At 42.9% G+C, this 27,833-nt stretch overlaps 1 protein-coding gene across 34 annotated transcripts in view; it reads right to left on the reverse strand.

The window, feature by feature from the left end:
- Positions 1-27,833, reverse strand: part of MAGI1 (membrane associated guanylate kinase, WW and PDZ domain containing 1) — a 485,483-nt gene that overhangs the window by 47,931 nt on the left and 409,719 nt on the right. For 23 of the 34 annotated variants that reach the window (XM_074957428.1, XM_074957408.1, XM_074957403.1 and 20 more), the window contains 5 exons: positions 27,112-27,200; positions 26,189-26,281; positions 22,825-22,887; positions 21,068-21,250; positions 19,156-19,776 (listed from right to left, as the gene is read on the reverse strand). In XM_074957428.1, the coding sequence (XP_074813529.1) occupies positions 19,156-19,776; positions 21,068-21,250; positions 22,825-22,887; positions 26,189-26,281; positions 27,112-27,200 (1,049 nt within the window). The remainder of the gene's footprint in view (positions 1-19,155; positions 19,777-21,067; positions 21,251-22,824; positions 22,888-26,188; positions 26,282-27,111; positions 27,201-27,833) is intronic. The other 11 variants (XM_074957426.1, XM_074957411.1, XM_074957425.1 and 8 more) reach the window with 1 other exon arrangement.

Here is a 27,833-nt window from a genome sequence, read left to right on the forward strand (position 1 = left end):
CCCAGTTTCTAATATGCATTCCCAGCTGAAGGAAAGGACACAGTATAGAGCAATAAGACACATTATCTGCAAGCAGAGACAACTCCTACGGGGGCTGTTACTGGTGCGAACACACCCATTGAGGGGAAAACTAATGGCACAAAGTAATGGGCGGCATAACTTTTGGCCAGTTGCCACTGCTCATCAAATTCAGGATGGTAAGGACCAAAGGTGCTACTGGCTGGTTTATGTAAAAATGGTGATAGTCTCCAACCGCTAGCAGATATACATCTGCCTCTGAAACACACAGAATCATAGAATATCAGGGTTGGAAGGGACCTCAGGAGGTCATCTAGTCCAACCCCCTGCTCAAAGCAGGACCGATCCCCAATTAAATCATCCCAGCCAGGGCTTTGTCAAGCCTGACCTTAGAAACTTCAAAGGAAGGAGATTCCACCACCTCCCGAGGTAACCCATTCCAGTGTTTCACCACCCTCCTAGTGAAAAAGTTTTTCCTAATATCCAATCTAAACCTCCCGCACTGCAACTTGAGACCATTACTCCTTGTTCTGTCATCTGCTACCACTGAGAACAGTCTAGATCCATCCTCTTTGGAACCCCCTTTCAGGTAGTTGAAAGCAGCTATCAAATCCCCCCTCACTCTTCTCTTCTGCAGAATAAACAATCCCAGTTCTGTCAGCCTCTCCTCATAACTCATGTGTTCCAGACCCCTAATCATTTTTGTTGCCCTCCGCTGGATGCTTTCCAATTTTTCCACATCTTTCTTGTAGTGTGAGGCCCAAAACAGGACACAGTACCCAGAGGAGACCTCACCAATGTCGAATAGAGGGGAACGATCACGTCCCTCGATCTGCTGGCAATGCCCCTACTTATACAGCCCAAAATGCCATTGGCCTTCTTGGCAACAAGAGCACACTGTTGACTCATATCCAGCTTCTCGTCCTCTGTAACCTCTAGGTCCTTTTCTGCAGAACTGCTTCTAGCCATTCGGTCCCTCGTCTGTAGCGGTGCATGGGATTCTTCCGTCCTAAGTGCAGGACTCTGCACTTTCCTTGTTGAACCTCATCAGATTTCTTTTGGCCCAATCCGCTAATTTGTCTAGGTCCCTCTGTATGCTATCCCTACCCCTCAGCGTATCCACCACTCCTCCCAGTTTAGTGTCATCTGCAAACTTGCTGAGGGTGCAATCCACGCATTCCTCCAGATCAATAATGAATGTATTGAACAAAACCGGCCCCAGGACTGACCCTTGGGGCACTCCGCTTGATACCGACTGCCAGCTAGACATGGAGCCATTGATCAATACCCATTGAGCCCGACGATCTAGCCAGCTTTCTGTCTACCTTATAGTCCATTCATCCAGCCCATACTTCTTTAACTTGCTAGCAAGAATACTGTGGGAGACCGTATCAAAAGCTTTGCTAAAGTCAAGGAATAACATGTCCACTGCTTTCCCCTCATCCACAGAGCCACTTATCTTGTCATAGGAGGCAATTAGATTAGTCACGCATAAATCCATGCTGACTATTCCTGATCACTTTCACGCATCGCTAAAACTGGCATCTTCGTTGGAAATCCCAGCAGAGAGGACCAGGACTTAATGGGCACAAAGAATGAACTACCTGTTTCTCTCTACAGAGGTCATAGCAGGTCTGTACTGCCACTGCCTAGGTTGTACCAGCTCTGTGGTTAAATTTAGCAATTTCGGACCAGACTTTTAAAAGGTACTTAGGCCCCTCCGGAGATTTTCTAAAGCATCTAGGTGTCTAACTGCCATTGATTTCAAAGCCCACTAGACAACCAAATACCTTTTAAAATCTGTCCCTTGGGCAACGAGGCTGACATCTTTCACACACACTAAATTCATCTAAAATGTATTTAATTAAAAAAGACTCAATACACTATGAAAATCTTTTTGGGGAAAGCGCATTCCAATAGCAAAAGAGGGGCTGTTGCCCTCCGAGTTAGCGATGGTTAAAACAAAACAGCACACCTGCGATGCACTCTCCATATGACCTAGGTAAGTGTTTCTCAACCTTTTTGATCCCAGGGACTGGTGTGCTGCCTTCCTAAAGTGTGTCAGGCAGATCTCAGGGACCGGTGCCGGTCCACAGCTCGGTTGTTGAGAAACACTGACCTCGAGCCCCTCCAATGGGCAAGAATCCTCATAGAGAATACTTACAAAGGTGACGCCAATTAAATCAATCAGAAAACACAAATTACTCCCCTCTAAAAAGCCAATGTAATCAAGCAAGTGCTTAATGACAAAATACCAGTGGTCGCTGCGCAATCTTGAAATACAAAAAGGGATTATATTCTAAATTCACAGAGTCGCCAAGAATGGGTACATACAAGGTTAGTAAAAAACTAACCAAATGCAGGGATCTAAATTAAGCCAGTTATCAGTGAGATTATCACAATTATCTTAACAAAAAGCTCTCATTTTCTTCCCCAGAACTCCCTAAAGCTCTATGTACAGCTGGCCACATCCATCTGCTAGACTATATTTTGGAACATAGGGGGAAAATGTAAATTGCTCAGCAAGTTTTGTACCACAATTTCACTATTTCAATGACTTTCTATCTAGAGTAACCTTCCGATAAAACACTGTGAAGGAGGCGTTGTAACTCATGGATTAGTCACAGAGTTTTAATTTAATATTAGCTGGTATGTTTATTCTGTTTTAAAACTGCATCATTTTAAATGTCTTTCTGGTAAATTTCAAATCTAGAAAGCACTGATAAAAGAGTTATGCGAGCCATACAAAACCTGGATAACTGTGTGACATCAACCCCAAATTCTGCTGTTTCTAGTATATAAAGTATCCAAATTCCAAATATCAATGTTTACTAAACATATTTAAAATGCTAGGATTAGCTATATACACATACTGCAGTCTGGCAGGGTTCTGGTGTCCCCTGAAACATAATAGACAATGAGGAGCACTAGAGAGCTCACAAACTATTTAAAGGGACACTACCCAATTCCTGTATATTACTACTTCTGGGGGAATTTTGTGCCACTGTGTGTGCACAGAATTCACGTTCCCCACAGATTTCTTTGTTTCCCTGCAGAGAAATGGCTTTTTGACAGGGAAGCAAAGGGAAGCTGCAAGAGCAGTCACGCACCACACCCTAGCTGCGCAGGTACATTTTTTCAGGCACCCAGGGCAGACGACGGAGAGGTGGGACACCCCAGCCTGTGGCTCCTACACTGAACTGGCATCAGCTGCTAATCCTGGCTGGGCTGGAGGCAGGAGAGGACGAGACTGCCTCTTCCCCTGCAAAGAGTGGCTGGGGCCGTGTCCGACCCACTCCCAGAAACCTCCCGCAGCTGTAGGAAGCTCAGCATCTTCCCCTACTTCCTGCCCCCATTGTTCCTCAGCTGCGGGCAGAGAGGTCACTGTACAGGGAGCAGCTCCCCCATCTGCCCAACCCACATGCATCTGGACCTCCCATACCCAGACACCCACAACAAGCCTCACCCCATACACCCAGAACCCCCCAGTCCTCCATACCCGAACCCCACCCCACTGAATCTCAACCCCCTGCATCGGAGCCTCCCGGCACCCAGACCCCCCCATCCCCCACTGAGTTCCCGGCACCCAAACCCCCACCCTGACGAGCCCCCTTGTACCCCCACATCCGGATCCCCATACCACTGACCCCCAACTAGCTGAACTCAGAACCCCCCCAACCAAAGTCCACTCCCCCAGCACCCTGACATCCCTGCCGAGACCCCCCCGACCCCTCCGCTGAGCCCCAACCACTTTCTCGTAGAAGCTCCTGAAATGTCCTATTGTCCCTGCACCTGGAACACCCTCAACGAGTCTCTGACCCCCCCACTGAGCTACCTGCACCTAGATTGTCCCACAGAGAATCCTCTCACCCCACACTGAGCTCCCCCCCCACACACTTGGCTCCTACCTGCTTGAGCCTGCCTGCTGTATACCTGGTGTGCCTGGCGCAGGGCCCCAGGGTGTTTCTGGGGCAGGCCCAGGCCTTGTGCTGTGACAGGGTTGGGGGCAGCCTCATTACTGAGTCCATGTCTCAGGTGTGGGGAGGCTGCAGGGAGATCCCCACCTTTGTACAGCCCGTGGCCTGTGCTCCCCACTGCCATGCATGGGGCCTCTGAATTTATTTACTGACAGATAAAACTTGCAGAATCTTAAAATATTGTGTGCAGAATTTTTAATTTTTTGGCACAGAATTTTTAACTTTTTGGCGTAGAATGCCCTCAGGAGTAATATTATAGAAAGATCATATACTAATCCATAGTCGCATGCGTAAGAGCCGAGGGGGTCCAAAGCACTGAATGACTTCAATCCCAAGAGGATTTCAACTGATACCGAGAGTGCTCATTGGCACTTTGCAGGATCGAGTCTTTGAACCAGAAGTGGCAAATTGACTGGCAGTCAGGTTTGGATCGAAAGCCACAAAAGGATACTGCAATATCTGTAGCCATTGCTCAGCGTATTTCCTTAAGCTCCTCAGATATCCTTGCATCAGCGGGCAGGGATGGAGAAGACAGAGTAAATTACCCTGTTCCTGGATCTTGGTTCATCATGTTTGGGTTTCATTTCCAATCAGAACAGCCTGAGAGATGTTTCCAAGCAGCAGCAAAGCAAAAGGTAGGTGAATTGGGTTGAAAAGGTCACCCGTTGGTTTCGCCATTATTTTGGTTAAAGCACAGAATGCAGGACAGCAGAAAATTAGCAGGAAATTAATAAAAACACAAGGAAAACATTAAGGATTGTGGAAGTGGGCTAACATTTACTGGGGGAAAACAGCTGCATGAAAAAAATAATAAGGCCACTGAATACTTCTTTTTTTACACTGTGCTGAATAAAATCCAAAGGCTATCATCCACCAAGACATATTTGGCAAGAGGTGCGGGGAAATACTGGAGCCAGAGGCAAAGGCCTACTTACCCAGCAGCACACATCAATCTCTATGTTTTCTGAATGCAAAACAAGGAGCTCTAAATGATTAACAGTAATGGCCATTAACGTTGTTGGGAAAAATAATAATTCTGTATAATCCATTGCCAAAAAAATGTTAATAAAGGATGCATACTATTTTTAAAACCTGATGGGAGTTGCTCTTTTCCAGATTGGAAAAAACCACCAACACAGTTACTGGAAAAAAAAAGAGAGCACAGGTCTGCATACAGCCATAAACAGCACCACCAAGAAAAAGACCCAATCCTGCTTGTCACAGTGATCTGCATTATAATAGTGCTACAGTACTAGCATAAAGAGAAGCTATGCAATACTAGCTTAAAGCCAAAGAATAATTTGCACCGAAGGAATGTAGGACTGCTATAAATCAAAGGTTGGTGACTACCAAACAAAATGAACAATGCTTCAGTTCTAAAATGCTAATGCTTGAGAAACGTGTTTTTTAGGAGCCCAAACGTAGGTATTATTAACCCACTGGCACGAGCAAACAGAGTTCCCAAAAAAACCACACCACAATGCAAAGTATATGATTGCCATCGAGAAGAGTTTCAGTCCCAGTGGACCTTAAGAAGTTAAATCACATCCTCAATTATTCGCTCCTGTTTTGGATGCTAACCAAATTACCAATAACTGGAATTTTGATTCTGTGGTCATAATTTCAAGGTCTCAAATACAAACTTAAATTAGAAGTAATAAGAAAGATGTGACATGTTAATAAAATGCTAATTGATTACTCCAAGTATATCAGCGTAACTGTGTAACAAGATATGTATCACTTTGGTAGTCGTTAACCACTAATGAAGATGACATTACGGTAATCAGATAGCTCCGACGATTGGCAATTACATAAAGAGTCACCATTTCATGACCAAAGTAGTTTCACCAATTCTTATGATTTTATTGCAAATCTCATTATATTAAGTCTTTTTCTTAAAGCCCGTGCTTCTGGATTCATGTGTTTACGTGAGCATTCATTAAAAAACCCAATATTTCTAGTCCTGGTTGTGAAGAAAAGCCTGAGAACATGAACCTTAAAGCCTCCAATACAAGAAGTAAACTAAAATGAGCCCTTTTAAAAAATAAAAACGATGATTTGTAGGCTGTTCTTGTGATTTCTGGCACATGACTCATATGTTTTGATCACTTGGGGCAGACAACGCTGCCTGAGGTTGTTGCTGTCTGAAGGCTCTTCACTGAACGAACTGCAATGAATTCAGCGTCTCAACCCAATTTCCAGTGCACAGTTGTCCGACTCTAAGTCCCACCACCATAACAACAGTCACGCCTGCTGGCGGGTCAAACAGAAAGGCCACGGACTCAGTGAACATGGAGGCTGACCTACGCCCTACCATTCGAACGGATGCCCTCCGGGTTAAGCATTGAGGCACATGGGTGAAGGAGTGCAGAGAAAACATTCTGCTGTTGTCAGTGTTGCATTCGTTCTGATCAAAGACAATTTTTACCTCCGGGGCTTTAAAAGCAATATTAACAAGGTATAAATTCACACCCCAATAATGTTCAATTTGGGACAAGCTCTCTTGTTTTGTGTGAGTACAGCAGCCAGCACAATGGGCCTCTGGGAACAACTATGATGTTAGTACTAATAAACAATGTTTTCAATAATCAGCTGATATTTTAAGTAAGAGGCCTATTCCAGCCATTGGAAGGTAAGCAGGCAAATTGTCACTGAACACAGTGGAGTTATACCCACTTTCAGGAGGGCTGAATGTATTAAAATTCAAATATACATTTACTCTAAAATAAATGAGGGGCTAAACTGAACTCTTTCAATCATTTGATTCAAAGCATTCCCTAAAATCCTAACCCTTTAGACACAGAGGGGAGTTAACTAGTCCTAGAAAGCAGAGTTTGTTTGTCCTCCAGTCCTACAGTTCTGTGATTCTATCACTGAAAATATATCCATGTACCCAGTGCGACTGACCTCTTGTGTGACCTTGGGCCTGCCACTTCTCCGCCCTGGAACTCGGCTTCCCCTCCCACGCTTCATCTGCCTTGTTTATCAAGACGGTGAGCTCTCACTGTGGGTATGTCTGCCCTGCATTCTTACCTTGAGGGATAATTTGCACCTAACCTGACTCTCATCCATATCCCAAAATCCTAGCTCGAGTTAAGTGGGATCCTGAGCTTGAGGTAGCTGGCCTGTCATGGGGGTGGGTTGGAGCTCAAATGCCTCTGAAGCTCTAGTAATGCCGTGGGAATTCAGCTTGTGTGTCTATGCAGCACCTAGCACAAAGGGGCGCTGATCCCAACTGGGGCCTCTAAGCGTTACTGTCATATAAAAAATAAGAATAAGAAATAAAAATAACGGTACTAAGAGCAGTCTCAGAGAATTTAGTACACACACAGAGGGTGCACCATGCTCTGGATGGGGAAAAAAAAGCATCACACTAAGAACATGAAGGTGTATCGGGAGTTAAACTCAGAATGGAGAGGTAGAGAATTGCCAAGTGCTGGTGTATTATACTGCATAGTTGGTCTCAAAATAAAAACACCATCAAATAAAACTCAAACCATTAGGAGAGACTTACCGTCCCTGTCAACTTTTACAGACCCACGACTGCCGGTAAGGAACTGTTAATCTCCATTTAATCAATTATACCAATAAACGGAGCCCTTTTCCTTAGCCAGGCACCTCATTAATTCTCTTATTGTTGATATTATGATGCTTAATCAGTCTTACCGCAGCCTGTGCACCCAGCCCGGACGTGGCCAAGAACTAGGTTAACCCCAAACGTGCAGACTCTGAAGCTGCCCCACAAACTCAGCATGCAAAGGGCGGGAGGAAAGGGTTTGGTTTTAGAAGCTAGAATAAAATGAGCTGCATTCCCCTCGCTCATTATTCCAAGTCTGCCTGATTGGCTGGTATGCGAGAAATGTTGAGGGAACCGTGAGGCACATCTCTAGTTAAACCGGCATCGTTTCATGCATAGTATAAGGTTCTGCTGTGCCACCTTGTGTTACATCGCATCACATCTGATATAAATCAAGGGTGCGCGGCTTGACTTGCTCCTACGCAACAAGTTCAACAATTAAGAAAAAAAACTTTCAAAACCCACAAACTTAAAAAAACCCTTAAAAGTGACATAGCTTTAGTAATTCTTTTCTGAAGCCAGCCCCATCTTTTTGTCTGATAAGGGCCTATTCCCTTCTGAAAGTTAACATAGTTCACACAGTGAGAAGATTTCAGGCAATTTGCTGCTAGGAAATCCTTTGATTTTTCTTGACGATTTATAACTGATCTGAACTCTTCCATACACCGTGACAATTGCATTCCTGAGTCTCACATACACTACACTACTACATACAAGTTTAGGAAATCATTTTAGCCTTTAAAAAAGGAGTTTTGTGATGAAACACCTGTATGACCTGTATCCGTTACTGCCTTTTACCCTATCCTAATATTCAAAGCGACTGCGGAGATCAGATGACTTACACATCTATGAGGAACCAACAGTGTAACACAGATGTGTCACACTAGCGTAAGAATGAACAGCAACTGATATAACACTAATATTTGCCCTAAATACAGATTATATGGGCATTTATCAGTTTGCTTCATTCCACTTCATGCAACACAAGAAGAGTTGATTATAGGTAGTGGAGACGAAAACAATGTTATGTTTTAAATGACTAATGGATTAATCTTGCGTACTTTTATACACCATACCAGCAGAAATTGAAGAGCCGTACAGGCAATGAAAATGCATACACATCAGTGTTGCCAGTTCTCACAATTTTGTCACGAGTGTTGTGGTATTTGGTGATTCCCTCAAAGCTCAAGCTCCTGGAGTCAGGTGATTACTTGAGACTCTCAGCTTTTACAAAAAAAAGTTTCTAGCCGACATGTCTACAGAAAAAAAATCTTGAAAATAAGAACCTCCAAAATGTAGCAAAAAGAATCCCCACCTTTAATATTTTTAAAATCGCATGAAATTAAGTATATTTCTTGATTTGTAGGGACCTGGCTCATGATTTTAGAATGCCAATGGCTGGCAATACTGACATTTGTTTCTAGTACTAGATTCCCATTTGATGTGGATTACTTTCATTTTGCCATTCACAGAGTTTCTAAGTCAAGTTACATGACTTAGAAACTCTCTCTTTCACACACATTAATGAATTAGCAACAATTTTAATCTAAACTGAGGCCCAGTCTCTCTGTTTGTGGGCCTAATTTGCACCTGCAAATGCCCTTTTAGTGCAAATATTAGTAACTATACATCAAGAGAATCTGCTACACAACACACACTTCACTGCAGGCATTCAAAGACAGGGTGAAATCCTGGCCTGAAGTAAACCGAAGTTTTGCCATTCAGTGAGGACAGGATTTCACCCTCTGTGTTTTCTGTGGATGCACGCTGTGGCCACAAAATGGATAAATATTATTAATGAGAAGAACTGATTTTAAAAGTTAAGCGAGGCTTATTTTTGTCACAAAAGAGAAAACAAGTTTTTATCGGGCTGCTTTACAAACCAATTACCAGAAATCAGTGCATCATACTGCATAGCAATATAGAGCACTGACCCAAAAAGGCACATCTGACGCACCCTTGCTGCTTAGAGAGAAGAGGTAACTTTCATTGTGAATATAAAAAAAACACCCATACCAAAATGTTCATACGAAATATGAACTGGCTTGGCAGAATTCAATTTTTTTTAAAAATAATTTCAAAGGATAATACTCTGATGTTTATTTTTAAGTTTTTTATTTTTATCAGTTGTCAAAGTTGGCCAAAATTATGGGTTTTAAACTTTTTTTTAATCTCTTGAAAGTTTCATGGTTACGAGAAATGATGGGAGAGGTCAGACAACAATTATTTAATGACACTAGGTGTTGAAATTCAAAAAGTTAAAGCTTTCTAACCATTAAAACACAAACTGTCAACATCACATTTCAAAATACACAAAGTAAATATTCTTAAGTCAGGTTTCAGAGTGGCAGCCGTGTTAGTCTGTATCCGCAAAAAGAACAGGAGTACTTGTGGCACCTTAGAGACTAACAAATTTATTTGAGCATAAGCTTTCATGGGCTACAGCCCACTTCATTGGATGCATAGAATGGAACATATAGTAAGAAGATATATATATATATATTACACATACAGAGAACATGAAAAGGTGGAAGTAGCCATACCAACTGTAAGAGGCTAATTAGTTAAGATGAGCTATTATCAGCAGGAGAAAAAAACTTTTGTAGTGATAATCAAGTGCTAAAGGAGTTGGCGGATGTGGTTGCAGAGCCATTGGCCATTATCTTTGAAAACTCTTGGCAATCGGGGGAGGTCCCGGACGACTGGAAAAAGGCTAATGTAGTGCCCATCTTTAAAAAAGGGAAGAAGGAGGATCCTGGGAACTACAGGCCAGTCAGCCTCACCTCAGTCCCTGGAAAAATCATGGGGCCGGTCCTCAAAGAATCAATTCTGAAGCACTTAGAGGAGAGGAAAGCGATCAGGAACAGTCAGCATGGATTCACCAAGGGCAAGTCATGCCTGACTAATCTAATTGCCTTCTATGATGAGATAACTGGCTCTGTGGATGAAGGGAAAGCAGTGGAAGTGTTGTTCCTTGACTTTAGCAAAGCTTTTGACACTGTCTCCCACAGTATTCTTGCCAGCAAGTTAAAGAAGTATGGGCTGGATGAATGGACTATAAGGTGGATAGAAAGTTGGCTAGATTGTCGGGCTCAACGGGTAGTGATCAATGGCTCCATGTCTAGTTGGCAGCCGGTATCAAGTGGAGTGCCCCAAGGGTCGGTCCTGGGGCCGGTTTTGTTCAATATCTTCATAAATGATCTGGAGGATGGTGTGGATTGCACCCTCAGCAAGTTTGCAGATGACACTAAACTGGGAGGAGAGGTAAATACGCTGGAGGGTAGGGATAGGATACAGAGGGACCTAGACAAGTTGGAGGATTGGGCCAAAAGAAATCTGATGAGGTTCAACAAGGACAAGTGCAGAGTCCTGCACGTAGGACGGAAGAATCCAATGCACCGCTACAGACTAGGGACTGAATGGCTCAGCAGCAGTTCTGCAGAAAAGGACCTGGGGATTACAGTGGACGAGAAGCTGGATATGAGTCAACAGTGTACCCTTGTTGCCAAGAAGGCCAATGGCATTTTGGATGCATAAGTAGGGGCATTGCCAGCAGATCGAGGGACGTGATCGTTCCCCTCTATTTGACACTGGTGAGGCCTCCTCTGGAGTACTGTGTCCAGTTTTGGGTCCCACAAGAAGGATGTTGAAATATTGGAAAGAGTCCAGCAGAGGGCAACAAAAATGATTAGGGGACTGGAACACCTGACTTATGAGGAGAGGCTGAGGGAACTGGGGATGTTTAGTCTATGGAAGAGAAGAATGAGGGGGGATTTGATAGCTGCTTTCAACTACCTGAAAGGGGGTTCCAAAGAGGATGGATCTAGACTGTTCTCAGTGGTAGCAGATGACAGAACAAGGAGTAATGGTCTCAAGTTGCAGTGGGGGAGATTTAGGTTGGATATTAGGAAAAGCTTTTTCACTAGGAGGGTGGTGAAACACTGGAATGCGTTACCTCGGGAGGTGGTGGAATCTCCTTCCTTTGAAGTTTCTAAGGTCAGGCTTGACAAAGCCCTGGCTGGGATGATTTAATTGGGGATCGGTCCTGCTTTGAGCAGGGGGTTGGACTAGATGACCTCCTGCGGTCCCTTCCAAACCTGATATTCTATGATTCTAAGATGGCCCATTTAGACAGTTGTCAAGAAGGTGTGAGGATACTTAACATGGGGAAATAGGGGTGTGTGTGTGTGTGTGTGTGTATATATATATCTTCTTACTACATGTTCCATTCTATGCATCTGATGAAGTGGGCTGTAGCCCACGAAAGCTTATGCTCAAATAAATTTGTTAGTCTCTAAGGTGCCACAAGTCCTCCTGTGCTATTCTTAAGTCAAACGCTAACAAGTTCTCACGCAGATTTTTTTTACTTTGTCTAGCTGTAAATTACTATCATCATTGATGGAAACATTTTGTCATTGGTTTGTGTGTGTGTACCATGAAATAGACGTTTACCAACATTTACTGATAAAAATCTAATCCTTCCAAGCCTAACTCACTCTCAACTTTTTCCTTACAGATATCAACCTTTCATTTAATCTATTCCTCTGATTTTAGCCAATTACTGTTTCTGTTACTCTGTAAACTAGTCACTAAGTGGAATGACCACCATAAGAGACTGAGAAAATGTGATTTTTAAACTTGCTTTAAAGTCTCACCAAGTTTGTGAGCCTTGTTAGAACTGAATTCCACTCAATGGAGAGAAGAGAATGGGCAAAAGAAGACCAGATACTTTGGGAAAGAGAAGTCACCTTTCCCAGATTTAGATGTTCCTTCAGAACTGGTACTTCTCCACTAATCAAGTCATCCTTGAAAAATGTATGTTAAAACGTATGAAAAACGTATGTTGGAAGCGTATGTTAAAATTATATTAACTTTGGGCCAGCGCTTTAACTTGCCCCTTAATTTATTTTTTGTGTCTTTGGAAAATGGAGAAAAAATTCCAGTGTGAGAAAATGTTCATGAAATTTAATGTGCATTTTCCAATGCAATTTTCAGACCAGCTCTAATTTTCACTCATTTGATTTGCTCCCATACAAATTTCTCTAAAGGAAATAGTAACTTGAAATAGCACATGAAGTTAACTGATTTATTACATATTTTAAAGATTTCCAATAAGAGTCCTAATTAAATTAATTGTAATACAGAATCTTAACTATCAAAGTCAGTTTAGTTTACTTCTATTTTTAATCATGCTATAATTCTGACACATACTTACATCATTTTCCACCTTATCTTTGGCATTTATAAGCTATCAAAGATAAGACATCACAATCTGATCTATTCATGGATAGCATTATTCATGGTAAAGCACCATGGAGCATTACCTTGTATATTTGCAAATAGCTTATACAGAGATGATAATGTATTGGTGAAGGATCCAATGAACGGGTTTCAAGGGAGATGACTGAGTGGGAAGCTCTGGTTGTTTTATCCATGACAGAGGGTGAGGAAAGAGAAGCCAAGGAGAAGAGAGGACTCCTGAGACGGGATTTCAAAAGACCTAGGGTCAGTCGGGCACGCCGTATGGCAAGAACGGCAAGCTGATTTCCAAGGACGAGGAATGAGGTATGTTTCGGATGAAGGAAGAAACTGCCGCAGTTTGGGCTAATGGAAGTTTGGTGAGTTGGGAAGCAAGGTAGACCAATTACAAACGAAGGCATTACAACACTCAAGATGAGACCGGGGGTGGGGGTGGGGGGTAAGACATGAGGTAGGGAGTTTTGAAGAATGTGATATTTACTACTGGATTGCGATGAACACACAGGATTTAAAACAAAAAAACACAGTAGAAAATTATTTCCATTAGCAAAATAGTCAGGTACACTAAGATAGAAACTGCCACTTCAAAAAGTATTCAGGGCCACACATTTGATAAAAGCAGGGAGTTCAACAAGTCAGATACATCACCCTGCTCCCCACCCAGAAAATAAAAATAGATCAGTGGGAATGCAGATTCAGAGACAACCATAATGTAGGCCCTGATCCTGCAATCAGACCAGCACAGGCAGATCTTTCCATTCATCCACAAGCTATGCTGACACTGACTTCAATCGGGCTCCATTTGTCTCTAAAGGTCCACCTGAAAGGATGCAACTGCAGGACAAAGTCTGTGTGAAATACCCTTATCCTGCAACAAAGAAAAAATAAATGAAAATGCTGTTTGAAAGAGGAACCCTGTCTTCTCCTTTCTGAAGCCCTGGCACATGCACAGACATGCTATGGTAACAGTCAGATAGTTCCCGGGTTGTGATCTTGTCCTGAATGCGATCTGGATTCTCTCTCGATTCAGCAGCTGCTATAACCGTTTGAAATTTTCTGGCAGCTAGACACTTAAGCAGCATGACTTTCAAATCACTCTTCATTGCAAGCCTAAAGGGCAAACAGAAGTGAGCGGCTTGTTCAACAGAGTTCAAGTCTCCGGCAATAGCTAATTGCAGGCAGCTATAATTATGATGGTTTTGCATCATTAGGGAAAGCAGCTAAAACACAGATATAATACTAATGATGTGAGATTAGATATTGCTTTTCGTTTGGCTCCATTAAATGATCTTTCTGCAGTGCTAGTGATAAATTGGGTAAGGTGAAGAGATTTCTTCTTCTGTGAGGGGACTTTTGCTAAGCAACATGTACCCAGCCAGCCCTTTGGTTTAAAAGCCTGAAACTAAATGGTGCGAAACACCCTGAACTCCTGTGGAAGTGAGCAGGAACTGAGGGCACTCAGTGCCTTGAACAATCCCGGGCCAAAGGAGTAGCACTATTGTTTGAGGATTCATTAGCCAAAGACTTTGCTGTTGCCATTGATTTTATATGGAAGGCACTCAGTTATTATGGTAATAGGTGGCAGTATAAAACTCTAAGATAGAACGATAGATCGATACAGGTTGTTTATACAGTTCCCCGCTGTAACCTTCTAAATCTTCTGCCTACCCTCAGCTGGCTCTGAAACCCCAGCCAGACCGCCTCGAAAGACTGGTCTTCATTTCTCAGGCTGTTCTCCGTCTCCAATTAGAATTTGGTGCTAGTAGAAAGTATTTAGAAACTAAAGATCTTTGTTTATCTACCCTTCAAGTTAAGCCGAGCATTAACCCTTGTCTTGGAGTAGGGTAGAAGGATGCATCTTTGAGAGGAGTATGTAGATCAGACTCCAGACCCATTTTATCATTGGCTTTTACACCAACCAGGGTACAGATGAACGCCAACTGGGACCGCTGTGTGAGGTGGACACCTGTTCTGACAGAACTACAAAAAACCCACCCAACAGTAAGTCAGCGAAATACCAGGCAGATGGCAACAACTTTTGGTAACTACACACACCTGGCTGTATTAGAACCAATGATCTGAAATTGAAAGATTGTTATCTTGCTTTGAGGTCATTCTAAAACTAGGAATAATAAATAAGACAAATATTCTCTCACAGTCAGATATTAGGTCTTATTTATACCAGGAAATTAACTAGAACAACTATTGTGGCATAAACTTTTCCGTGTGTCCCCATGATGAATAAAAGTCACTTTTATTCCAGAATAGAGGGTCCACACAGAGAGCTATTCCGGAATAGCTTATTCCAGTCAATTTCCCCATGTAGACAAAGCCTTAATGGAAAGGGATTCCATGGAATGACCATTTTTAGTATTGAATCAACTTTGAAGCACCAAATATGAGGTAAGAATTTCATTTGTTTGAAAGCTCCAATATTAATAGGACAGTGTCAGGTTATAAATAACATTTAAAATAAAAATGTCCTATACTTACTGCTTTGATTATTAACAATACTTCAAGATTATTGAAACTGAAATAATGTGTGCAATTGTAGGCCATGAGCCTGCAAAGACTCACACTTGACTTTGTACTTGGTATGTAGTAGTGTTTGTCTAGTTTTTGAATTTCTTGAAGCATGAAAAGTGAAAAGAGACTAGTGAATTTCACTTTTGTTTCTATGTAGATTCACTTTCAGGTTCTTGTGCACTATGCATAATACTGCAATGTGCAAATACTGCAAGACAATGCTAAAATCCTAATGGAATAGTTGTTTCAATTTTGTACTTTTTACAAAGTGTCCTGTATTTCCTCTCTCAAAACAACTGCCAGACTTGGATGGTACAACCTATCTAATTTCTGGAAGTCAAAGCTTCTGCTGAAGCTACATTACAGTAAATATTTTACAGGCTGCTCTCAGTGGCTATGCGCTTTACATTTCAACAACTAAGCGTAATTGTCGGGAGTGCACCAGTGGCTTGGAGCTGGCTGAGCTTTTCGCATAGATTACACATCTCTTTCTGATATTTTTCTGCCTGATTAGTAATCACTACTGACAAATCCTTTGGACAGTTCTGAACACCAGCCTCAGTATGATGGGGATGATTCCGGCAAAGTCGGATTGAATGCAAATGTTATGTTAATAAAAGGATGCCTGACAGCAAGCTCTCCTAGCACTCTCTTCACTGGACACCAGAGGGAGGAGGAGGAAAGGACAGCCAGCAGAGAGACCGAAAGAAGAACCACTTCATCAGGCATGAAGAATCTTATCACAGAATGGAGCCAGGTACACTCTGGAATCTGATCAAAATAAATAGTGGCACTTTGTCTAGGGCAGGCACTTCCGATAAATGAATTGGCAGAAGTAATGCAAGGTAAAGTTACTGCAGAGAGGGTCTGAGTACATCGGATCTACACACCATAGGCACAGCGCATCCTAGCTAACTACATTCTCTAACTTTTAAACCAGACACCCTGTTTTCCACATTGTAGCTCGTCTCATGCATATATATTTTGCTAAATTTATGAGCCATGATTAGCAACCTCTCAGGGCAACTCCATTTTGATGCGGAGAGAAGCTCATTTTAATTATTTACTGGGCACCAGGGTCACAACAAATTCAAGCTTCTGTACCATGACAACATATGTTTAATTCATCGATCCATCCATATACTGGGAAAGATAAGGCAGATAAGAGATTCATTAATATTAGCAGTAGACTGACCATTTACTCTCTCATTAAAACTCAATACCTTGATTTCCTGACCAAACCTTCTCATTATACCTCAGCGGCAGTGGCAAAAGAAGGATGATTGAACGTCAGCCACAGTTTGACTAACTAATGTACAGTGGTAACAGAGATATTTATGTTCTTTCCAGGAAGATTAATAATATCTGCTGTTTCCTTTCCAACTGCAGTTGGAGAAACTTTCTACCAAATACATAAATCAAACATGAGACTTATGGTGTATTTTAAAGGCTCTCAATATTAGAGTGATTTTAAATTACTCAGGTTCTGCAGATACCAGTAATAAAACTAGAGAACTCATCTTAATGTATTCCGTTCCTTACTTTTTATTATAAAAATATAAAATTCAATAAAATTTTTGAGGTGGAAGGGAAGGAAACTATTCATTTTACTACATCCCTCATTCATTGCTAAATCTGTGCACTCGAATCCTTGGCTTACGTTCACAAGAGACGAGTCTGAGACACCTGAAAGGTGCTGGGATTTTCAGAAATGGATGAGCACCTACCACCATCTCAACACTGGCCCCCATAAGGTGTCAAGACAAGCAACCCAAAAATCACCAGTCACCTTGGAAAAATGTAGGTCCAGCTAATAAGCATTCCACCCCCTTCCCTAAAAAACCTCAAAACATACAAATTAAGATCCCAATGTTGCAAGCCAATGGGACTTTGCAAGGGGAAGAAAGGACTGTGTGTGTTAGCAGGGACCTTAATTTACACCCTTATCTTAAGCCCGCGCTTTATCAGGGGGCTGACTGAAGGGAAACAACCTGAAATGCAAATGAAGTCAAGTGTAGCAACACACATTGGCCACCCCCTCTCACTCGGGGGGTGTGTGTGTGTGTGTGTGTGTGTGTGTGTGTGTGTGTGTGTGTGTGTGTGTGTGTGTGTGTGTGTGTGTGTGTGTGTGTGTGTGTGTGTGTGTGTGTGTGTGATCCAGTACACCTTTTTGGGCAACTATTTGTTCCCCACTGACATTCTCTAGCCCTTGCTGGCTTGATGCTGACACCACTAAAAACCATTTGGAAAGCCGGTAGAGAAGTATTCCTGTGCCAAATGTTCCCCACAGCTTGGCTGGGAGGCAGCATTCAGCACATATTTACAGTCTTAACTCTGTGCTTATTTTAGCTCTGCAGCTCATCTCCGACAGCTTGACCCTGACCGGTACAGGTGTCAATGGTTGCACAGACATGGACATGGTAAAAAGCGGTGTGCAGGGCAGGGAGCACAGAGGACCCTGGCTTTCTATGAGCACCTAGCTCAAGGGCAGCAGCATGGGCTGTACAAGTCTGCCTGGACCCCTGGGTAATTCCACACAGAGCTAGTCCCCACTGAAGCCCAGACTGCTGCAGCTTTGCTGCTCCAGGACCTGAGCTAACGAGATGAAAGCTAGCGTGGGTAGGTCTCCACAAGCTGCAATAGCCCCCTGGTGATTGCAGTGTAGACAACCCCCCTAAGAAGGCAGGAACAGCTGCTATGCAGACACCAAGCGACTCTGACCTCATAGCAGGAGTGAAGCCTACAAGGGGAATGCCTCATTAGCATACCTCTCCTCATTACACTTTGCCTTGTACTTATGCAATTAGAAGCTCAAGTCTACGCTCTCCCATACACACTCACTACACCCAGAACCATTTTTACCATGCTTTATTCTTTCCAATAGGCAGCGGTGAGTTGGTGATCAAACAGCACTCTCATCACCGTCATCTTCTCCTGCTCATCCCTCTTTGCGTTGTACATATATATCCATAAACCCCACACGTCCCCTCTCCTCTCGCATGTTGCCCCCCCCCCTTTTTTTTTTAAAATAAGCACAGCAGGAGCTTGTGACTTACTACTACTCCGTGGAGGTTGTCCCAGCGCCTTTCTGGGACACTGTGCTTTGCAAAGCCGCAAAAAAGAGGTGAAACTTCATTAGGATCACTAAATTCCTCACAGATGCCAACTGAGCATGCTCAGAAGTAATTTTTCCATTGCTTAAAACTTTGTTTTAATTTTTTAAAATTTTTTTTGGCCCATCCCACATCTGGAGGAGGGCTGGTCCTTCAACGAGGACTATACACATTCAAAGTTCGGCGGGTGATTTTCCCTGGATATTTTTGAGTTACTGTTGAGCTAAAAAAAAGAAAAAAAAAAAGTAGAATATGGATTATTTCTGCTCTCTTCACTTTCCAAAAACAGCCAAAGGATTGCCCACAATTTCTTTGGAAATCCAAAGAAAGTTTCAGTCCCAGAGGCAAACTTTTACCAGTATGTAAAAACGGGTTATGATAAAAATCCTTATTTAATCAGAACACTTGCTATCAAAAGGCAGAGATAGATATCAATATTACATATAAATGTTATGTATAATGTACCTATACACATACATTTCCCTCTGCAACAAAAATGGGTTAAAATAATGTTTTTTTAATATATGATATGTAATACGAGAAAATTGTGAGGGATGGTCAATTTCTACATCTTATAACTTGGGTGGGTTACAAAGATTTAGGATCGCAAGCCTTTAATGATGTAGATTTTTTTTCCCCTTCCAGATAAAACTACTTAAAAAAAACAAAACAACCTAAGACGTACCTCCTCGTTGCACAAGTAATGTGACTTCGCTTCCTTTAGGACATTCAATCAGCATATCCACGACCTGGTTGTGAGTGAGGTTTTGCACATTCTTCTTATTCACTTCAACGATAAGATCCCCTTCTTTTAGGCCTCGGCATCTGGGGCTGTCTACAATTTGTTTCACTCTTTGGCCCCCACCACCAGGACTGTCTGCTATAGTAAAACCAAAGCCCATGGGGCCTTTCACTATATGTACAGTTATGAGTTCAGGCTGTGTTGCTATAGAAGAAGCCAAAGAGACAGTATCGTTGGGGTAACCATGGGATCCATTTGAAGAGACTTCAGCTGGACTACTTGGCCTTTGCTCCTTCAAGCCATTTACTTTCCCTGTTTTACTACTGTGGCTTGCTGGAGAATCATAATTTTCCTGCCCGTTCACAATGATCGGTTCTTTATCTAGAATTGCCACAGACGTCACCAGGCTTGTGTTGGGGTCATCGGGGTCAAAGGGCAGAGGGTAACCTCGACACAGTTCAAGGTCCACACTGGCACCGATGGGAATGGACTGGAAGATTTTTACAACTTGAGCGTGTGTATGTCCCAGCACACAGGTATCATTCACACTGACTATAACATCTCCTGTGGATGAAACAAACAAACAAAAAAACATACACTTTCAATTTGTTGCTTTAATGCACCAATCTCTTTTCAGAACATTAACAATGGACTCTTATCAGCACTGAACAATGGGTACCACTCTGCTTCCATGCTGATAGACTTGTACCGGCGTAAACATCTGCACAGATACTTTATCTAAATACTTCTGCCTCTCAGCAAAAGACAAGAGTAGCTGTGCTGAGGTGAGCAAGAGCAGTCTGTATCCAAAAGATTCACTGAATAATTTTTTACATACAAAAGTGCTTTGGAAAGGAAAATAGAACTTGGCTTATTAAAATATATATATATATATATCAATCAAGCAAAATGACAATATATGGCCCATTTAACAGTTTTTGCAAAGCTCAGCTCTTGCTATTACACACTCTAATACAGCTGACATATGACAGAAACACAATGGAGATCACATGAAGAACAAAAACAGAAGGACTGCAGCAACAGACTGCATAAATATGATTCTGTAGAGTCTCAGCCGTAGATGTCCTCAAGCCTAAGCATTGATTAAGTTCTGGTTTGTTTTACACTGTAGCTGCAAGGCAGGGCTGCTTAAAGTAGTGATGCTCAACCAGTGGTTCCAGAGCCATGGGCCTCAGGCCACGTCACAATGGTCTCTCCCTGCTCTGCCTAGTCCCAGTCAGAGTGAAAACCCCACCCCCATTGCTTCCTCTAGCGCTTGGCATAGGCAATGCACCAATGTCACTACTGAAGAAACAGACCCGGCTCAGGATGCCTCCAGACATGAAGAGCAGCAGGAGGGATTGGGCAGAATAGCCCCTTCCCCATTTCTTGGTAGTAGCTACGAAGAAGGGGCGAAATGAAAAAGAATCACAGAGAGGTGCAAAATAAGTGACAATACCTTGAGGTGTTTTCCTCCTTATGAGCTGTCAATGCATCCCAAAGTGACTATTGCAATGCAGTGTCAGGTGGCTCTCTGTGGTTGCACTAGAAACTGAGGCGGTTGCTCATTTTCCCCATGGTTTGGCATCAATGGCTTAACAGTCAGAGCAGACCCCTGGCTACGGCAGCTCTTGAGATCCAGTATCCGCATTACCAATAACGTGCTACAAGACCTTGAAAAAGTTCCTCAGCTGGTCTGTGTTTCAGTTTCCCCATTTACAAAATGGGGACAATACTACTTAGCTATTTCAGAGGGTTATAATGAGTCTTAAAACTCTTTGAGATCCTCAGATAACAGACGCTGTTAAGCGCAAAGTGGGGTGTTATTTAATTTTTGTCCCCAGAGCGTCATTACCTGTCTCCATTTTGCCATCCAGGGCAGCAGGACCGTCAAGCACCAAACTCTTGATTTGGAGAAATTCATCCGGTTCGTCCCCTCCGACCACAGTGAAGCCGAACCCCCGGCTGCTTTTCCTCAGCTTGGTGTGGATGAACTTCCCTTTCAACTCTGAAGGATTTCGCGTGAAAAATGGTTTTCCTGTTTAGGAAGTTTTGAAAGTCCATAAATATGCTTGAAAAATATTCTATCCCTTTGTCCTTCCCCAGCCCATGCTAGCTATTTAATGGACAGACACACTTGTGTGTATGCACAGAAGAGAATGGGACAGATTTGCAATTTTACTCTGGTTTACTAGCTTCTTACTCCACTCCATTGACTTCACTGGGACCACTCATGGAGTAAAGTGCTATATGTGAGTAATGGTATCAGAATGTGGCCCTCTGCTTATTGATTGCGGGTGTCCATCTCAAGACAGAGTATATATTTTAATTTTTAAAACAGATGCAGTAATGTGCATAGGCTATCGATGGTGGGAGATGGAATACACAAACAATCTGGATATATTTACTAGCTCTTTCTCCTGAGACAGTTTAGGAAGCACAAAAACACGTGTAATGGCAAATGTCATATCTTTAAAAGACAATGGACGAAATGAGAGCTCGTGAAAGCGAGGCACTTGCAACACTTGCCTCAGGGAGCAGGTTCTGTGCTAAGTGGCCTTTCATGGCTCTGCCAGAGCTTTTCAAACCTGACTTGCAACACCTCCGCTATGTGAGCGCTGGTAATTTCTTGAGCAGTCTACTGAAACACATGGGTTTGAGAGACTGTGCAAACAACTTCTAGGGCAGGCTGCTGGGGGAATTTCTGAGTGAAGGGAAAGCTAAGAAAGTTGTTGACCATATTACTCTGTCCATAAAGCCCCTGATGCCCCCATCCCCACCCCAGTCTTTCATCCCCAACTGCACCAAAAGTGAAGCAAGCTTTGTGAGGGGATCTCGCTTCCTTCATCCTGCTGCCTCCTCTCTATATTAACTGCACAGATGCTGCCATGCTAAACCAAAGCATTGTCTCTGACTCATGCTCCTCTCCACACTCTGCCTGAAGTGCATGAAACAGTATCCACAAAAGGAATCACAGGACCAGACTGACTGTGCTGGAGGGGTGTTATCCGTGCTCCCTGGGAGCATGCTATGGAGTGCAGAGGGCTCTAAAAGTTAAAAAAATAAATAAAATAAGAAGTCCTGTGGAGGTAGGGTCCATGTAAGAGACACTGCATGGGTTCTGAAAATTAGCCACATTGCGTACTCTGCTGCCAGGAGATCAAACATCTTTGCACCTGTGACTGTTTTTTACCCAGGTCCCTAGAGGGAAAAACCGACCACTGAGACCCCTGGTGACAACTCTAGGATTGACAGGGCCCTATGGGCATTATAATCAGAACGCCCGGCCTGCATTTAAAAACTCATCGCCAAGTTTCTGCTCCGACAGGCAGATCTCTAGGGAGCTGCTCGCTTTGCCCCTCTTCCTCCCCCAAGTGTTTCAGGTGTGCAAAAAGTGTTTTCCCACCAGAAAATGTTAGTAGGATGTGAGGTAACGACTCATCTCACAGCCTCTTTGAAACACAAGAACATGATTCTTGTGTACACTAAGACATCATGCTAATAGCAGCATTATTATGCTACTTCTTGGTTGCAATGGAGGGTGAGCGGGTTCCATTTTAAATGAGTAAGTACGCTAAATGAAAGTCGATGCTGAAAGACAAAGCTACACACCAAGTTGCCGAATGGCAGCTGCTGCTCTTCCGGGCTTTGTGCAACACTCCCAGATAGCAGAGCCTGAAATGAAAGAGGGGGCAACTCAGCTGATCTCTCCCAAAGAAAGTGAGCAAGTGTGAGAGCAGGCATGGGTGTGAGCGAGTGAGAGAGAGGAGGCAAGTGCAAGCGAGGGCACACGCTGTGAGAAAAGTGTGCTGGTGAACATCTGGACAAGCTACCGGGAGACAGGAGACTAGAGCTTTCACGTAATGTCACCATGAGGGAAGGCAGTCAGAGCAGGAGGGGCTGATCAGCTGAGAAAAGGTCCCCATAGTAACCACAAACACTTACGTTTAAAGTAAATTTAAGAGGATAAGAGCTAAAAACCGACTACATACAGAGTCAAAGCGAAGCATTCACCTCCCCGCATGGAGCATGACAGGTAAAGTCTGTATTAAAAATATATATATATATATATATATATATATATATATATATATATTTTTTTTAAACAATGGGTCCAATTTTGGGCACTTTATGCCGCTCCAGCTGTGTAGAGGGCGGGTAAAGGCACTGCCGTGCGCCAGGGGAGAACTTCCCCTGGAGTAGGAGAGAGGCAAGGTTACTGGATATGGCCCTATGTTGCTCCCCACCACAGCCCCCAGAACAGAAGGGACTGTGAGATTCTGGGCTATCCCAGACTGCAGCACGGGGCATAGGGATCCAGAGTAAGGCTGCCTTCAACTGGTGCAATTCCCGCCACATGGCTCGACCCATGAGAAGCAGTACAGAATCCATCCCAACGGTTGTAGAGTTGTTTCCTCTTTTCACTTGAATCCATTCTACCCGTTCCATGACTTCATATTTTTGCTTTGACAAATGCACCCTATTTAGTCGTTAAAAAAAAACAACAAAAACCTTATCATGACAAAAATACAGTTCTCATTATAGATTAAAGATTCTCTTATTGCTCATTGCCGAAATAAGGGTGTTTTATAGTATAAGCCGCAGAGCACAGAAACAATGGCTCCAAATTGCCTGTTTATTTTCTCCCCACATTTAAATAAGTTTGAAGCTAACATTTTAATTAAAAATCTGCCAGGGAGCATTAATCACTGAAACAATTATATTGACAGACTGTCACAGACATTGGAAAGATTTCTATCAACTTCAGAAATGGGCAGGGATGGGGTACCTAGCCTCTGTTTGCCAGAAGCTGGGAATGAACGACAGGGGATGGATCACTGGATGATTACCTGCTCTGTTCATTCCCTCTGGGGCACCTGGCATTGGCCACTGTCGGAAGACAGGACACTGGGCTAGATGAATCTCGGTCTGACCCAGAATGGATGTTCTTATGAAGGAGCCTGGTTGGCTCAACTACATTCCACATGATCAGTCCCCCTGCATTACAGTATGCAGCAGCTTGGACAGCCTTTGCTTTGTTCTTAAGGTATAAGGCATGTGATATTGACGGTTCTATTGGGTGGCATGGTCGCCCTTGTCCAACATGATTCGCAGTCCTGTGGTTCTGCTGGATCCCTTGTTGCTCCTGGATGGGCAGGAACGATGATTCCCATCTCCCACTGACCAGGAAGCTGCAGCAGACCTCACCTCAGCCCTCCAATGCCTTTCCCTCTGCCAGTCTGGATGACTGCATTACATTCTAACTGCCCTTGGGTTGCATCTGCGTTGGCTTAGGCAGCACATGGCTCACCCTGTTCTGCAGGGCCGAGTACCTCACACCTGCAGCACACTGCGCTCCCTATTTATTCGAGTTAGAGAATGATTTACGGGGCTAGCGACAAACCTGCAAGGCTTGAGCTCTAGTGATTGGAGAGACCAGCTCTCTCTTTATGCACAGTGAAGGCTGCTAGGGGACTCCAGCTGTTGATACTTGGATCCATGGCCGGCTGTGTAAGGAGAAGGCTCTCACCTGGGGATCTTGCCTTGTGCTCTAGCAAGTTTCAGATCATGATGCAGCCCTTCTATGCAGTCCTTTATGCTGCTCCGAGCATTTATCTTCCTGTCCGGTGGGATGGTTATGACAAGCCACTTTTCCAGGAGTGGCGGGACATACACAGAATGTTGTGCGAGCATTGAAATGGCATCAGTAAATAAGGTCCTAACCCTGCAAACACTTTTGCACTTGCTTCCCTTTAAGCACAGCAGCAGTTCTCTTCATTTTAAATGGAAGCACATGCATGAGGATTTGCAGAAGTGGAGCTGATGTTTGTGTGTTTTGTGGAGAGTACTTTGCTTCAGTTGTGATAGGCATTATGATAGTTGCCTACACAGGAAAAATTTATAGAGGCTCTAGGAACTCATTGAATTTCATCTCATGGAGTTTCCACTTAACCGTCCCAGCGGTAGGATGTGATATTCCTTTCCAAGCCCTCAGTTACTGAGACCTCTAGAGTGTCAGGGCTTTCACGTGGAGGTCAGTACCCCTGCCTCGCTCTCTGCCTAGCACAGCTCCCTCATCAGCCACCTTACAATGGTCTCCCCCAAACATTTCTAGCATGGAAAGCTTCACAACACAGAAGTAAAAGGAAACACTGACCGAGTCACCGCTCTGCCAGGACCCACTCCTGGCAAGTCTAAACATGAGACACTCAGTTGGCTGTTTGTGAAGGAACGTGGGCAAGCGTCACAGAGCTAATGAGCACTTCAGAAACAGTGTGCTGTGAAACTGTGGCAAACACAGTATGCATTGTTTTGGCACCAGAAAGTACTGACTTGCTGTAGGAGGACAACAGTGTCAAACAATTTTAATTCGCATGACACTTTCAGCCTACTCACTCATGTTTAGCGATTGACAGGGGTAATAATTATACACCAGCTTTGGCCCCAATAATATCCAACCACCCTCTCCACCCCATTTCTGGTCTGATCATATAACAACATAAAATATTGTTAGCCTGCATTACAGCATATTGTAAGAACCACACTTTATCCTGGGTAGGTTTTTTTCCTGTCCATACAGGCAAGAAAATAACAGCCAAACACGTTCTCACATAGTTTAACCACACAGTATTGCAAGAAGGGGCTGAGTTCTATATGCATTTGCACACCCCCATTATATTATACTTTAAACAATTTGCTTTTAATCTATTAAGAGTGTAATTCATATTTTCAGTATCTTTTGAAAGATCTGAAATGCAACAGAGAGAGATTTGCAGAAATCCGCTCTCTAAGAGGCACCCTATTCACTTTCATTTTTGTCCTCTTCTGTATAAGACCCACAGTACTCAAAGTCCAGACAAATTCAGGAAATTGGTGTTTTGTGTCCTCTCTACATTACTATTGAAGGTCCTGTTTCTGAAGAAATGTAGTGGCAAAATTAGTTTCATTATAATGGAAAAACCGTATTGGATGTTACCTTGTACTGGTGCTTCTCGAACTGGCTCTTGGGTGTTTGGCGCATGGTTTGGAATAGCCGGTGGACCAAGAGGTGGATGCTCTTCTGTCCATTCTAGAGATAGAAAAAATACAAAACATAACTATAATAGAACAAAATCACCCACCTGGGTAGGGCTAAACCTTCTAGAAAAGTGAGGAGGACTGAAGGAGGAGGAGGAGGACTGAAAAGTGGAGCAGGCCATGTTGGTTACGTGGATTTGCATTGTGAGTTCCGAGGGATGTAGCCAATCGAAGTGTCATGCAGAAACTCCACAGCATACCTGCACTCTAAATGGCTGAGACTATTTCATTTCAGTGCTATCGCGGCATTACATGATTTTTAATAATCCAAAAATGTGTCAAAATAATGAAACAACTGACTGATGTGGAACATGTTTGCAACACCCAAGAATCTACTCTTAGCAATAATGTAAAAAGGAGTTTAATTCATATTTGATACTACTCCCTAGTCTTTCTTTATGTTTTATTAGTACCAGGCCAAATATAAAAATGACCTCTTGAAAAAAATCATAGTTTAGGCTCACAAGTTGATCTTTATAATTTCTGGAGAACAAGCAAGCTTGCTTTGTAACCTATCAGTGTTTCAGAATTAAGTTATAAGTAGTTAAAAAATTCTCCCCATTTCAGGGATTCAAAGCCATTCAGTGCTAATATATTTTATCATTTCTCCTTCGCCTCGTGCTATTCAGTCTTCTAGTAAGAGGGCAAAGTACATGCCCCTTTATATCTCCTTGTGTGTATAATCCATCTTTTAAAATCACAGGGATCCCAATGTAAGTATTTTAATGAAGGACAAATATGTCCACGTGGGGTAGTAAACTCAAGGGAGCGCATATTCTGTTAACAAATCTCTCAAGCATAATACTCTCCACGGGTGCCAACCTTCTGGTTGTTGTTGCTGCTGCTCAAGCTGTTTTTTCCGTTTCGCTTCCAGAACTGGATTCTCATATTGTGTCTTCCTGTTAACGTGGCTGGAGAAGAAAGAGAGCAATAAATTAGGAAACATTTTGTGTGGCAAACAAAAATGACAGCCAGACTTGAAATTCCCGAGACAAAGGGGGCAAAAAAGCAAACTGCCAGGCATATGGCGAAACACTCACCAACTTGTGCCAAATGCTCATTTAGGAAAACAAGCACAACTTATCTGCTGTGACATCTTGAGCAGGAATGGCTAATTCTTTCAACTACAATAAGAAGCAGTTTAACTGTGAAAATGAGATTAAGGCAGAAAGGATGCCCTGCCTGACTACATGCTAAAAGACAGACCTACATCATCCCTGCTTTAATCAGATTCCCAGAGGTGCAGTCATTCCCTGGCTCAGTGAAGTTTAAAAAAAAAACTGGTAACATCTGTCAGCTATCGAATCAATGCACAATATTAATATGGTGGGTGAAAAATACTTGCAATGCTTTGCACTGCAGATATGGGCAGCAAGACAGACTGAATGAAGGGAAATGTGTGACCTTGGCACAAGAAGTATTTTGAATTAGCAACCATTAAATAACCTGGTTTGAAACCAACATAAATCAACCCAAGACTGCTACAGAATAAGCTTACTTACCTGTAAATGTGTGTAGAAACTACTAATGTCTATGCATCATGC

Source organism: Natator depressus, chromosome 7 (assembly GCF_965152275.1).
Source record: "Natator depressus isolate rNatDep1 chromosome 7, rNatDep2.hap1, whole genome shotgun sequence".
In the NCBI taxonomy this organism is placed as follows: domain Eukaryota; kingdom Metazoa; phylum Chordata; order Testudines; family Cheloniidae; genus Natator; species Natator depressus.